Genomic DNA, 12,690 nt, shown 5'->3' with positions numbered 1-12,690 from the left:
AGAAGTACAATTTCCAACCCCCCCGGCAATTAGGTCCCCCCCGTTTATTAAAATCTAGAAAATTTTCCAACCCCCCCCCCCCGTTTATTCGAACCCCCCCGTTTATTTGGAACCTAAGAGTATCGTTTTACTGGATTTTTAATTGGTCAATTATAATTTTTGACATTTCATAATCTTAGAATCCTTAAAAAGACCATGTGATTTCTTCTCTGGAATTCTTAAAATATAAAATACGAAAGAGCTTGTAATTAGAAAAAGCCGAGTAAACTTTTGAAAACAATTCAAAACTCGCGCCACCACTTAGAAAAATAGTTCTGTTTGACGTCATCACTTTTGTTTATCAAATCATAACAATAAAAAATTTACCAATCAGAAACTGCGGACAAAATTGGTATCCTCGATAATCCCTGTACAAACAATGACATGCTTTTACTTTTTGCTTTTCTTATAAAGATCTTTTTATAAATAAAATGAAAGTAAAAGTTTTAAGTATCTAAGAAGGAGAGCGTTTTCAGGCTTGGATACAACAAAGGTAGGCTATAATCAATGGAGGAGAGTTATTAGATATCATTTTGATATATAATATTTTAGTTCATTTTTAAGGGTCCTGGTTCTTTATCTATTGTATATTGTCTATGCTCAGCATATACTTTATTCTTTTATCTTCATTTTGTTTAGATATCCAATCATGTGAAAATGAAATCGCTCTAAGGACGACAGGGGATGGTAACTGCCTTTTTAACTGTGCAAGTATTATGTTGGTTGGAGATGAATCGATTTCCGAAGAATTAAGACTTCGAACTTGTCTGGAACTTGTATTGAACTTGTATTTTTATGCTGATCATGATTTTCTCAATCAGCAAATAAAAACCGTCGACGGGAAATCTTATTATAAAGTGGAAGCATTGTATGATGTTGTTTGTTTTTCAAAAACATCATCAAAGATTTTTGAGCAACAAGGATTTCAAAAGGCTTTGGAAGCGGAAATGACGAAAACATCATTTAATGGACAATTTTGTGGTATTTTACAAATTGCGGCTTTATCGTCTGTGATTGGATACCCCATAAAGTTGATTTATCCAAATCAAAATTTCAATTTACTTTTGTTGTACCAGGGCTTAGTTTTACCGCGAATAGAAAGGTCGGAAAAACAGTTAACTATACTTTGGAGCAGTACAAACAATTGTGACCAAGATGTAAAGTATTTTATCGCAAATCATTTTGTACCTTTGATTAAAAGAAGAGAACATCTATCAGAATGTCAATCTTTTGATAGTTCTCCCGGGCAGACACCTATCATAAATTTTTATCCACACAAGAGGAAAGAACCACCTGAAGAATTTGAATTACCCTTTCAAATGGATAAAGATTGGTATGCAAAAGTTGGCAGAAATGATTTGTCAAACGTTAAGAGATATAACTCCAGAAAATGTAAGTAAACTTGCTATTCAAATTTTATCAACTTGGTGCATATCACTGAATCAACACACTGCATACATGTCCTTTTCTAATTGAATTTAAATTCTTTTGTTTGAAGTTTTTTCATTGTCTCTTTTTCTATACGATTATACATTTGCAAACATTTTTAAAAATAGAAAATTTGAGTTGACTCCTTTTAAACATAGGTCGATCAAGAGGCTTAAATTTGATACACGCTTTCTTATAACAATATATACCTTAAAGGAACTAATTTTGGCGGGAATTTAATTTGGCGGATGGCCGAAAAAGTTTTTTTCAGAGGGAATTTAATTTGACGGATAGACGAAGAAACTAAATTTGGCGGGAATTTAATTTGGCGGTTGCTCAAAATTTTAACCTTAATATGGCGTAAAAACAGCGAAAAAAATGCAAAAACACCTTTAAAGGAATCTTATTTTCAAAAAGTTTAATTTGGCGGGAATTTAATTTGGCGGATTTCGGCCAAATCCGCCAAATTTTCCTTCCGTCAAAATTTCTTCCTTTAAGGTACACGTTTTTTTTATTAGAACACCTAAATTTTGGTTTTCAGCTGTTCTTAGGATGTTCTAATTCTGTTTTTAAGCCTCATTAACAAAATAATTGTCTCTACTCCAATGAATTGTCGTTTTTGAATGAAGTTGAGCGACTTGAGATTATTATATCTTAACATATATTCTTTATCGTTTTTATAAACCTCCCTCAGTCTGAAAAATATTTACAGTATTATTAGATCTATTTTAGATTATAAAGATTTGACTTTGAAAAAAATTATAATATAATATAATAGGATAGTTTTAACATTTTGGCTAATTCCATCATGAATATTCTTATAAAAAAGCGTGTAATCATTACATGAGTGCTGACGGATTTTTTAAATCAGATGCGTATACATAAGGTACTCAAAATTGACAGAGAGAGAGCACTGACTTCCTTAATAAGGAATGTAATGCAAAAAGCAATTCACTCCCATTAAGAATTCTGAGAACCTTCTGAATCCAGCACTCCAGCAATGCTCAAAAGGTCATTGAAAACTTTAGTTGCTAAAGCCTTAAAGCTAAAATTTATAATCACTTTTATGCTTTTATTACAGCTGCACCACCCCCACCGCAAAAAGATTTGCAAACCTGTATCGCAGAATTGAAAACCTCAGATTCACTCCATTTTCAAATAGTGGCAAAAATTGGTGAATATATAAATGAGAATGGTCCGCTGGTGCTCACATTAGATTTGATCCAAAAATACCAGGAGTTGAAAGGGTTGTCACGTATGTCAAAAATGAAATCAAAAGAGATGTATGAGATTTTGTCAAAACATCTTCCAGTGAGCGTGATTTATGTAAACCGAAAGTCGTATCTTTATGAGAATCTTTTCACAAAAGTGATTGAATCAGTTATGACAATGCCGTCAAGTTTTCTCGACCAGAGCAAGTTAAATGAATATATTGGTGAAAAGATTGGCACAATCTACAAAGACGTCCTTGATTTTATGGATACAAAAAGAGACCGTGATGCTCTCAAAGCCGTAATCTCCAAAATCACTAGCATAAGATTTGCTGCAAAACTTCAAGGTGTTCAAAGTAGAACTGGAGTGAGAAATGCTGTGAATTCCTTGGAAGGAAATCTTCTGAAGTTTGATGACATCAAAACAACTTCGAAAACAGTGAGGAATGATATGACAGTCAAACAACAACACGAGCACAATCAAAGATTAGCAACCCAAAGAAAATTTAAAGAAATAAAGGTAATTTAAAAAGAGTTGTAAACAGGGTTTTAAGATATTTCGGATTTATGAGACTTTGTGGGGATTTTGGGATTTTTTCGGATTTTGAGATATTATTCTAAAAATCAAACTACCGGTATTAAATGAAATAAACATACCGTATAAAGTGTCGGGCCATACGCGTTCTTTTTATAAGAACACAGTATATAGAAAAAATACAGATTTTTTCTTTTTTATTAATTTCTCTTAGTTTTTGGAATAAAGAAAGGACCAAAATTTTCAAAACATCGACCCTATCAGAGTAGTTTTATTTTTTGGACCCTGTAAGACACTCCAGACTCCCTGTACCTGATTTTGCCTTTAAGTGCCTGCCTCCCCTGGGGAGTATATATATATAAGAACATAAAGCTTCGAGGTCAGGGAGAATCACGAGTATCGAAATAAGAATATTTTTTGTCATTCTTAATTATGTACACGTGAATTAAAAGAGTTAATTTAGAATACTTGAAGAATATTTAGTAGGCTTCTTACGTTCTTAGAATTTAAATGTTTTAGATGAGCCCCCTCCCGATTTTAAGTTACTTGTTTGATCATCTATAACAACCTAATATTGCCTTTTCTGCTGTTTTCAAGAAAGAAAGAAAAAACAATACGGAAAACACATGTAGTCTCCCGCGAGAAAGATTAAATCAATGAATGATCAATCAGAAAGATCAAATCAATGAATGATCAATCTGAAAAATCAGATCAATGATAAATCTTTAATTAAAAACAAAATATGTTAAAAGCTTTTTTCCTTTTTTTATTTTATCGATGATCAAACTATTTTTCTGGCATTTTTAAATATAACTAAACAAAGAATTAGAGCTGCCCTAGCTGAATATTGAATTTATGGACATGGAAACTTTCATGATAAATTTGCTGTATTTTAACCATTAAAGATTTAAATGTAATAGAACGGTTATTCAATTTTTAGACAATCGCTGATGGTAGAGGAGCTCCATTGAAATGTGAAAAGTTCCCGGAGTTAACAGTTCTTCTGGAGAATATTTTTGCAGACAATGGGCTTGAAAGCCACCCAAGATTGATCGACGACGTTCTCTATCGTGCCACAAATAATGCTCTAACAATGAAAAAAGCACGCGAAGTTCTTTTGTCTCTTGCACCAGAAAATTTCAAAATTTGTCTATCAACTTGCTTCAATTATACGCAAAATTTCAAAGCTGGCACAGCCCAAGCAAAACGACACCACGAGGGCAAGAACATAAACTCATGTATTTCTCTTCATGCTCCACCACGAATTGGAACAGAAAAATCATCGCCAAACTTACACTGGACCTCTTCAAATGTTAAATTGATGTTATCAACAGATGATAAAAACACAATCTTTGACTCCAAAGATGCCAAAGCAATCGTTTGTGCTGATATATCTCCCGTTCAAAGGCCATCTAAGACTTGGAAAAAGAAAGAGGGGGTACTACTTGACCACGAATGGAACCAAAGTCGAACAAATGCAGTGACACCTATGGCTCATTTGTTTCTCGACGAGTCAAAAAATAAAGACGCCAATTCTCTTCTTAGATCAGGTAATTTCATGTTTTTTATTTAAAGCCAATCGGATATATTTTACACTGATCGGCTTTTGAAAGTGATACACGCTTTTTTTCAAATAAAAGTAAATTCAAAATAATCTCACAGTTACAGCAAAACACCCAAGTTTTTGTCAGATATATTTTTGTCTCTGCGTCATATAAGTAATGCATTACAATGTAATACATTTTGTTTACATTCCAGGAGTTTTTTGGTCTTGATATTGTAATAAAAATGAATTGTTCTTTGTATAGAACAGTAGGATCCGAAAAGTATAAATACTCTGTAGAAGAACTCCAGTTTGGTACTCATGATATTCACGACGTAATCTATTATACGGAAACATCCCAAAAATCCGGATGTTTGCCACCAGTTTTATAGTTTAAAATTCAAAACTAGTGGAAAAATAGGATGGTTCCGTATAAAAGATTACGTCATGAATATCACGAATTCATGATATGCATTACGTAACCTTTTCTATAGAAACATTCAGTAGGCAGTCCAAAACTAGCGACAAACGCCGAGATTTTGAGGATGTTTTTCCATATAAAAGATTACGTAATGGAAATTTTTTTCTTCAAGTAGTTAATGAAAAACTTTTATTATTAGGAAAAGCCGCTGTGCTGGTCAACCTGAGTTACTATGAACCATCCACGACATTTCGATGTTTCAACGAACTTTTCAAGTTACTCTTGAACCCTGGGTTGAGTGGATCTTTCTTAAACAACGGTGACTTGAGGAAAAGCTTGGTAAACATCGTTGACAATGGACCTGGTGAAGCTCCAAGTAGCCCCCTCGTGCAAATGCTTTTGATCAGAACCAGAAAATTTCTGAAAATGGAAAGTGTCTGTCAAATTTCGTTTAGCGAATACCATTCTAAAAGAAATTTTGTAGAAAGAGTACACTCTCAAGAAAACCTTGTTCTATCAAGACACGGCAAATTCAGCAGTACGATGGTGCACGAGAAAAATAAAGCTGGATCAAAAGAACACAGAGAAAACATGGAAGCAATGGCCCATAAAGTAATTGATTGTATTTCCGACGCAAATTTTGGTGGCTCGCCGGTTACATGCCAACGAGGTATCAAAGATGATGAGAAGCTATTTAACGACGAAGAAGAGCTTAAAGCCTTTCTATCACTCTCCGAAAGTAAGAAGGAAACCTTTCAGCGCAATTATAAACCAACCAAGGGAAAATTGCTGAATGAACTCTGTACGACATTTAACTTGGATACAGATTTTGAAAGCAACTACTACGATGACTATAAAGAACTCATGACATCTTGGAAAGACAAGTACACGTTTTTCAGCAACTCAAATCAAAATCAACATCCTAAACAACCAATCCCCGATTACATTGGTTGGGTGAGGGTTAATGGTGAATTACACTACCTTTCCAAAGATCAGATTTCATGTTTGGGAACTGGTACGTGGGAAAGTGTTCCAGGGCTTTTTATGCCAACGAACATCCTGCAAATGGTATTTGATACATTGGTTGTACCTTTGAACAGCGTTAGCAGAGAGACACTCCTGGCGATATCTTTTCTTGCTTGGTATGGTTTTTACATTTTTAGACTTCTGATCATTATATAGTGGACTAATTTCGAAGATTTTCATCGAAAGAAAAAGTTATGATAATATAAGTAGATGATACAAGCCTCTTCATCATTCTTAATTTTCCCTGATTTGAGCCTTAAAGCTTGGTTTCCACTAATTGTGAGATAACGAGATAAAATGAAAATCTCATAGTGGAAACCAAGCTTAAATGTTCATAAATTTTTGAAATTTGAAAATTGTTTTCTCAATTCAGTGTCTTTTCCATTCAGGCTACCTATCAACGAAGTGGAGCGGTATTTCGAAGAAGAAACTTTGGCGAGAAAAGAGGATTTTCAAAATTCGGTCCTTCGTGAAGCCCTCCACAAGCTACCATTTTACGCACAGAAGAAAGAAGTCCTTCAAAAGTTGGCAAAAGAAAAAGGGTTGGACCAAAGTGGGACCAAGCTTGAAATTGCTCAGCGTATTGTCAAGGCTGACAAAATCAAAGTACAAACCAAGCCGTTGTATAATGGGCGAAAGCGCAGCATCCCTTTGTTTTCTTCCAAAGTTCGTAAACTTGGTAAGGTTTTATCATTACAATTTTTACTTTCAGATGCTTTTATTGATTTTCTAAAAAAAAAAATGAGAGCAGGCAAATGATTTTCTTTTATTTATTTTGGTACTGTATGCTACGTTTTGCTATTAAAATGGAAAGGAAAACTTTCATCGTACTGTAGATTTTTAAAATGACAGACTCTATTTTAATTATACTGTAGCGCCATTATTAAGCAACACAATTAAAAAAAAACAAGTGTGACTGTGAGTCTGTATTTAAACATCCTCTCGGTGATTTTATGTAGTGATGATATATCATCAGTACTTTTCATTTTTATCTAGGAATTGCATCTCTGAAAGCTATTTTGTTCCACCACAATCAGCCAACGTCTGGAACAAAAGATGAGCTAGTGTTAAATGTATGTCTTCTCAGGGCCAACAGAGAACACTGCATCGGTAAAAACAAGGCTATTGCTTTACTGGGGTTGATCAAAACTGCCGAGATCTTAATCTGTCGACAATTGCGATCAAATGGAACCAATGAACCATCGAGAAAACGAAGGAGGTTCGAAACACCAAATGAGGCATCTCTATCATCAAAGAAGCCCAGAAGAAATGCGAGCCAAGCGGTCACCTACGTCAAAAGCCGGATTGATGTCCCAGTGGATATTAACGTAAACAACATCGGCAATATATTCGATCCACTTAAAAGTGACCTAATCGCTTGCTCTCGCCCATCTGATTCAGATACTCTTGACGTCGTCGAAGAAGAAGACTCCGAGGCTATGGAAGAAAATGCGTACGACATGTTCTTCGAAATAGGAGTAAAAGTGGAGGTTCGAAGATCAAAGTCTGAAACTAAAAGTGGTAAACGTGGAGGATGGTTTGTTGCCGTAGTGCAGGACTTTGATCATGAAAATGACTGGATAAAAGTGGAGTTTTCCAGTGAAGAAGAAATCATACACAAGATAAATGTAACCGAGCTTATTAATGGTGATAAGCTGAGATTAAAGAACTCATTATTTTAGATTTAATTTCGTTTTAACATCATTACACGTTCTTTATAAGAGTCAAAATTTTGAATTCAAATCAATAATGAGATATTGTTAATATTGCTACGCGGAAACTCTATGGAATGGGGAAACCAAAGTAAAAGATCAATTATGTTTACACAAGATTTTCTTCCTTTTATTTTGAAAAGTAAATAAAAGCCTCGATTGATCACGAAATATAAAGGCCTATCTGTACGTATATTTATACATGTTTTATTTTCCTCTTTCGATGTAATACATTAACCAAGGTATGATTTATTGATATCAGAAGGATGTAATTTATTTTATGCCATTCTGTAATGCGGAAAAAACTTTCATTCGAATTAGAGAGTGAGCATAGATAATAAGAATCATTCGGATTCGAATTAGAAATATAAAGTACACGTTGTTTTTATAAAAACATCCTAAACTTTCGAAGCAAATAAAAGTTCATGTAACGAAAGTGGCAAGTGTGAAAAGAACTCCCACCATACGCGTTTAAAAACGATGGAGAGAAAAAGAAAGAAAAAGTATCAGACGATCATGTTTATTTAACGCATCAATAGCTCTATTTTAATTTGATCACACCATGAATATTTTAGTGGTTTCCACATTCCATAGAGTTTCCGCATAGCGATATTAACAGATGTCAAACCCACTTGAAAACAAATTTTCATTCCCTCCTTTTTCTAAGAATTGTGTACAAATTCTTCTTTTGTTTATTTCATTTCTTTGATCTTACCGACTCCACTTTTACCAAATAGTTTAATGTTTTTCTTTTGTGTGCACAAATTCGCATGTAATGTAAACAAATCGATTTATAAAGGACTATTTATTTGCGAATAAAAGACATGCTCGTGAGCAAGAGGATTTCTCAAATTCCTTATTGTTTCTTCTCTTTGTCGGGTGGTGATATTAAAAATATAAAAATGACTTAAATGGAGAAGTTATTTTTCGTTGTGGCCGCACTCAACAAGAAAGCTTTATATGAGAAGTAACAAGGGAATTACCCCCATTTCAAATTTGAAACTTTAAAGGACATTTAAAAAAAATTAAATTGACCCAATTTTGGGTTTTGAGCCAAATTCTGAGTCAAATTTAAAATTAAAAAAAGTAAAATATGAGTACATATGTATGTTAAGTTTAGCACTGAGCATTTTTGAAGTCAATTGATTAATACTGTCTACACTCTTTTTTTTTATATGAACCAGTAACTTTGAGTTGAGGGTCAAACTGTTCTTATTTTTTTGCATTTTCAGCCTCAAATTGTTCTTATTCTGTTCGTACTTTTTGGTGGGAAAAATTTTTTTAGCAAGAAACTTTCTAGTCCATGGGTAGGGTCCTATAAGATATATTAGCTTAGTCACAAAGATATTCGGTAAAAACATGCTGGAACGTTTAAAATTCAATGTCGGTCAAAAGGTTCATAGACTTTTAGAAATAAGTTTTTTTCTTCAAAGTTGATGTAAATAAATAAGGTCATCTCTTGCTACCATATGTAAACAAACCACTTTCAAAAGCAACGCGCAGGGTTAAAGGGGAAGTTATACTGTGTTACCGGTGATTTTCTACAATAGTTATTAAAATTATTTTTGCAAAAGTCTACAACCTTTTGAGGTTGTATGTATCAAATTTCGCTCGCGAAAGTTTGTTCACCTAAAGTAAATTAAATAGGTCTCTCCCAAAGGTAACAAATATATTTTGGTATGTGGATTTTAGTTAAGTTGAAAATCAAAATAAAAGAATATTCGTTGGGGCTAATAATATCTGTTCATGAAAAAATTATATTTGTGAAGAATAATTCGTGAAGACAGTTTAACTGTACGTAGAAAAGAAACGATCAAAATTATATCCGGGCACAAACTAAAAACAGTCACATTTTCATAAGGTTTCCAGGGGGGTTAAGTGAAATGATGAAATTTCCAGGGGGGTTAAGCAAAATGATGAAATTTCCAGGGGGGTTAAGCAAAATGATGAAATTTCCAAGGGGGTTAGGCGAAATGATGAAATTTCCAGGGGTTAAGCGAAAAGATGAAATTTCCAGGGGGTGGAGTAAGCAAAACGATGAAATTTCCAGGGGGGTTAAGCAAAATGATAAAATTTCCAGAGGGTTAAACGATGTCATAAGGCTTCCAGGTGTTTTAAACATAATGACGAAATTTCCAGGGGGCTAAATGATAATATGAATATTTCCAGGGGGTTGATACCAAATTTTACTTCGTCCACCCTACCAGCAGAACCATGAAAAAAAATTTTTCCAGGGGGTGGTGGTAAAAATTTTTCCAGGGGCTTTTTCAAATTTTACCATTTTTCCAGGGGGTATAGACACATTTTCAGAGAAAAAAATTTATCCTAAAAAGGTTCGTCCACACCCCTGTATGGTTTTTTTTTGCAATGGCCCATTTTGTCCCTGATTGTATGTAGAGTGGCTATAGTTTGTTTTGTTGGCATAACTTTTGTAATTAAAATGTTAATATTTTTCTTTGGCGGACTACACGTTTTTTTTTTTTAAGAAACTAGTTTTACCAAGCAGCCTCAATGTTTCTTAAGAAATCACCCTTTTGAGCCTTAAATGTTTCTTACATGTTTCTAAACTTTTTGACATAATCAGCCTATTTTCATGTTTTGATTGTTAGGTTCTTAAATAAACGAATTAAAAATGTAATTTTTTCATTTTCAGCCTTAGCATGTTTCTTAGATGTTTCTTAGTTTTTAGGCATTCTGAGCCTCATGTTTCTTAAAAGTGTGTTTCTTAAAAAAAAAAAAACGTGTACATGAAAAAATAGGGTAATTGGAAAATAATTTTCTGTTAGACAATTTCGAATACGTCACTTTTCAGCTTTTAGTTTGGCTCAAAAACATTAAAAAAGCAGCCAAAACATGCTTAGAAAGTGACCCTCAATCATGGACCCCATCCCTTTGTTTACAATTGTCGTACTTTGGCGGCCATTTTATTTTCGGCAGGTCCAAAATGCATCAAACATAATGCATATTGCATAATGCATAATGCATAATATTTGAAAAATGTCAATTTTAGAGCCTATAATAAGGAGAATTTTAAAGATAATAATTTCAACAAAACAAATACATATACCAATTTCTACCAGAAAATAAAGGGTAGAAAGCTGTAAATTTGAATTTTGGATGATGAAGAAAATCCATGGTCCACTGAAAATGCTTGTCGCCATTTTGATTTTCATAGTTGTATTTTACAGAATGTAGTATAATGTAGAAAAAACACGAAAATATCTCCTCCGTATGTTACTTTTCTAACTCGAAAACGTAAATTTTATAGCAAGATATTTCTGGGTTTTCTCAGAGATCTTTTCGAATAATTGCTAATAAATTTCAACGGGTTTTCTCTCTTACAAAGCATTAACCATGTGAATGCTTTGTGCTCTTTTGTTAGATAAGCCAATATCCAGCCAATATAAATTAAAGAGCTTCATCCGGAAGCTAGATCAAAGAAAATAGACTTCGAATCTTTTTACATTCGAATGTTTATGTTGTTTTTTTATCTGATCTATTGCATCTTCTTATTATTTATGCTGAAGGAAAACCCTTTGTTGTTATGATTCGAATATTTTCTCTTTCGTTCGGATCTGTTCGGATTCGAAAAGTAAATATTATGTCTGAGGAAATCCCTCTGATTGGAATGTTTACAAGGAACTCTTCTAAAGAGGTTTTCGCGGTTTTAGCCTCTGCAAAGGAGAGTTTCAGAGAATATAAAATCAACGACATTCTCAATACAACTGATCTACCACCGGCATTATCAACATCGATCATCGTCCCAATTATGAAATCAAGCAAAAATCCAATCCAAGATCCAAACAACTACCGTGGAATCAGCCTGATCCCGATACTCACTAAAATCATGGAGAAACTAATCATAAACAAATGTCCCTCACTGAAAAACCACAAAAACTCTCAATTTGGATTTACATCTGACGCGTCTACCGTCCATGCGGAGCTTCTCATCAGAGACACTATCTCGTATTACAATGCCAAAAACACACCAGTATATATATGCAGTCTTGATGCTGAAAAAGCCTTCGATTGCTGCAACTGGCTACTCCTATTTGAAAAACTGAAAAGCAAAAACCTTTTGCCTGAAACTGTTTTGAAATTCCTAATCAAACTTTACGTCAACAGTGAAGCAGCCACAAGATATAGGAGTAACACCTCTCATCCCTTCCATCTATCACAAGGAGTTCGACAGGGATCGCTCCTCTCACCATATCTCTACAACATTTATACTGAGGATTTAATTGATATTGTACAGGATCTAAACCTTGGAACCTACCTACCTGGAAATATAAACACCTCTATTATTGTATTCGCGGATGATATAATCCTACTCAGCCCAACCCTAAGCCAACTTCAAAAGATGGTCGACACATGTACAGATTTTGGATTTCAGAACGGACTCAAATTCAACATATCAAAAACCCAATTTCTCATTTCAGGGAATTAACCGATCGAACACCCCAAACTGTCCCTCAATCACAAAGAAATCCATACCAAGTCACAACTGAAACACTTAGGCTTCAACTGGCAGATGTTCAAAGACAAACTATCGCTAAGATACCACCAAAACTCACGCATTTCTGAACTCTGGGCAACTACAGCATCTCTCACCTCTTGTGGTATCAGGAAAATGCACCCAGCAACAATTGCAACAATCTTTAGATCAATTGTCGTTCCCAAAGTTCTCTACAGCATAGAGATTACAGACTGTACAAATAGTTTCATTGAAAACATAAGCAGACAGTGTCGCTCAGCACTAAAGCATCTCCTCAACC

The 12,690-nt window shown here is 34.1% G+C and overlaps 2 protein-coding genes across 2 annotated transcripts in view; one reads left to right on the top strand and one right to left on the bottom strand.

Annotated features, from left to right (window-relative positions):
- Window positions 1-12,690, bottom strand: part of LOC136816689 (cilia- and flagella-associated protein 61-like) — an 85,656-nt gene that overhangs the window by 12,574 nt on the left and 60,392 nt on the right. The window lies entirely within an intron of this gene.
- On the top strand, window positions 3,086-7,925 carry LOC136816683 (uncharacterized). Its single transcript, XM_067073008.1, has 5 exons — window positions 3,086-3,198; window positions 4,154-4,763; window positions 5,377-6,319; window positions 6,593-6,882; window positions 7,200-7,925. Exons 1-5 carry the CDS (start codon window positions 3,130-3,132, stop codon window positions 7,883-7,885), a joined length of 2,598 nt encoding a protein of 865 aa, XP_066929109.1. The 5' UTR covers window positions 3,086-3,129; the 3' UTR covers window positions 7,886-7,925.

Source organism: Clytia hemisphaerica, unplaced genomic scaffold (genome assembly GCF_902728285.1).
Source record: "Clytia hemisphaerica strain Z4C2 unplaced genomic scaffold, Clytia hemisphaerica genome assembly, whole genome shotgun sequence".
Taxonomy (NCBI): domain Eukaryota; kingdom Metazoa; phylum Cnidaria; class Hydrozoa; order Leptothecata; family Clytiidae; genus Clytia; species Clytia hemisphaerica.
This window is presented reverse-complemented; position numbering and strand designations above follow the sequence as displayed.

What these genes read in the sequence shown, in the direction of transcription:
- LOC136816683 (XM_067073008.1), top strand. Translation starts at nt 3,130, where the DNA reads ATGACAGTCAAACAACAACACGAGCACAATCAAAGATTAGCAACCCAA. An exon ending in GAAAATTTAAAGAAATAAAG is followed by an intron (nt 3,199 to 4,153) that starts GTAATTTAAAAA and finishes TTCAATTTTTAG; the next exon opens with ACAATCGCTGATGGTAGAGG. An exon ending in GCGATATCTTTTCTTGCTTG is followed by an intron (nt 6,320 to 6,592) that starts GTATGGTTTTTA and finishes TTTTCCATTCAG; the next exon opens with GCTACCTATCAACGAAGTGG.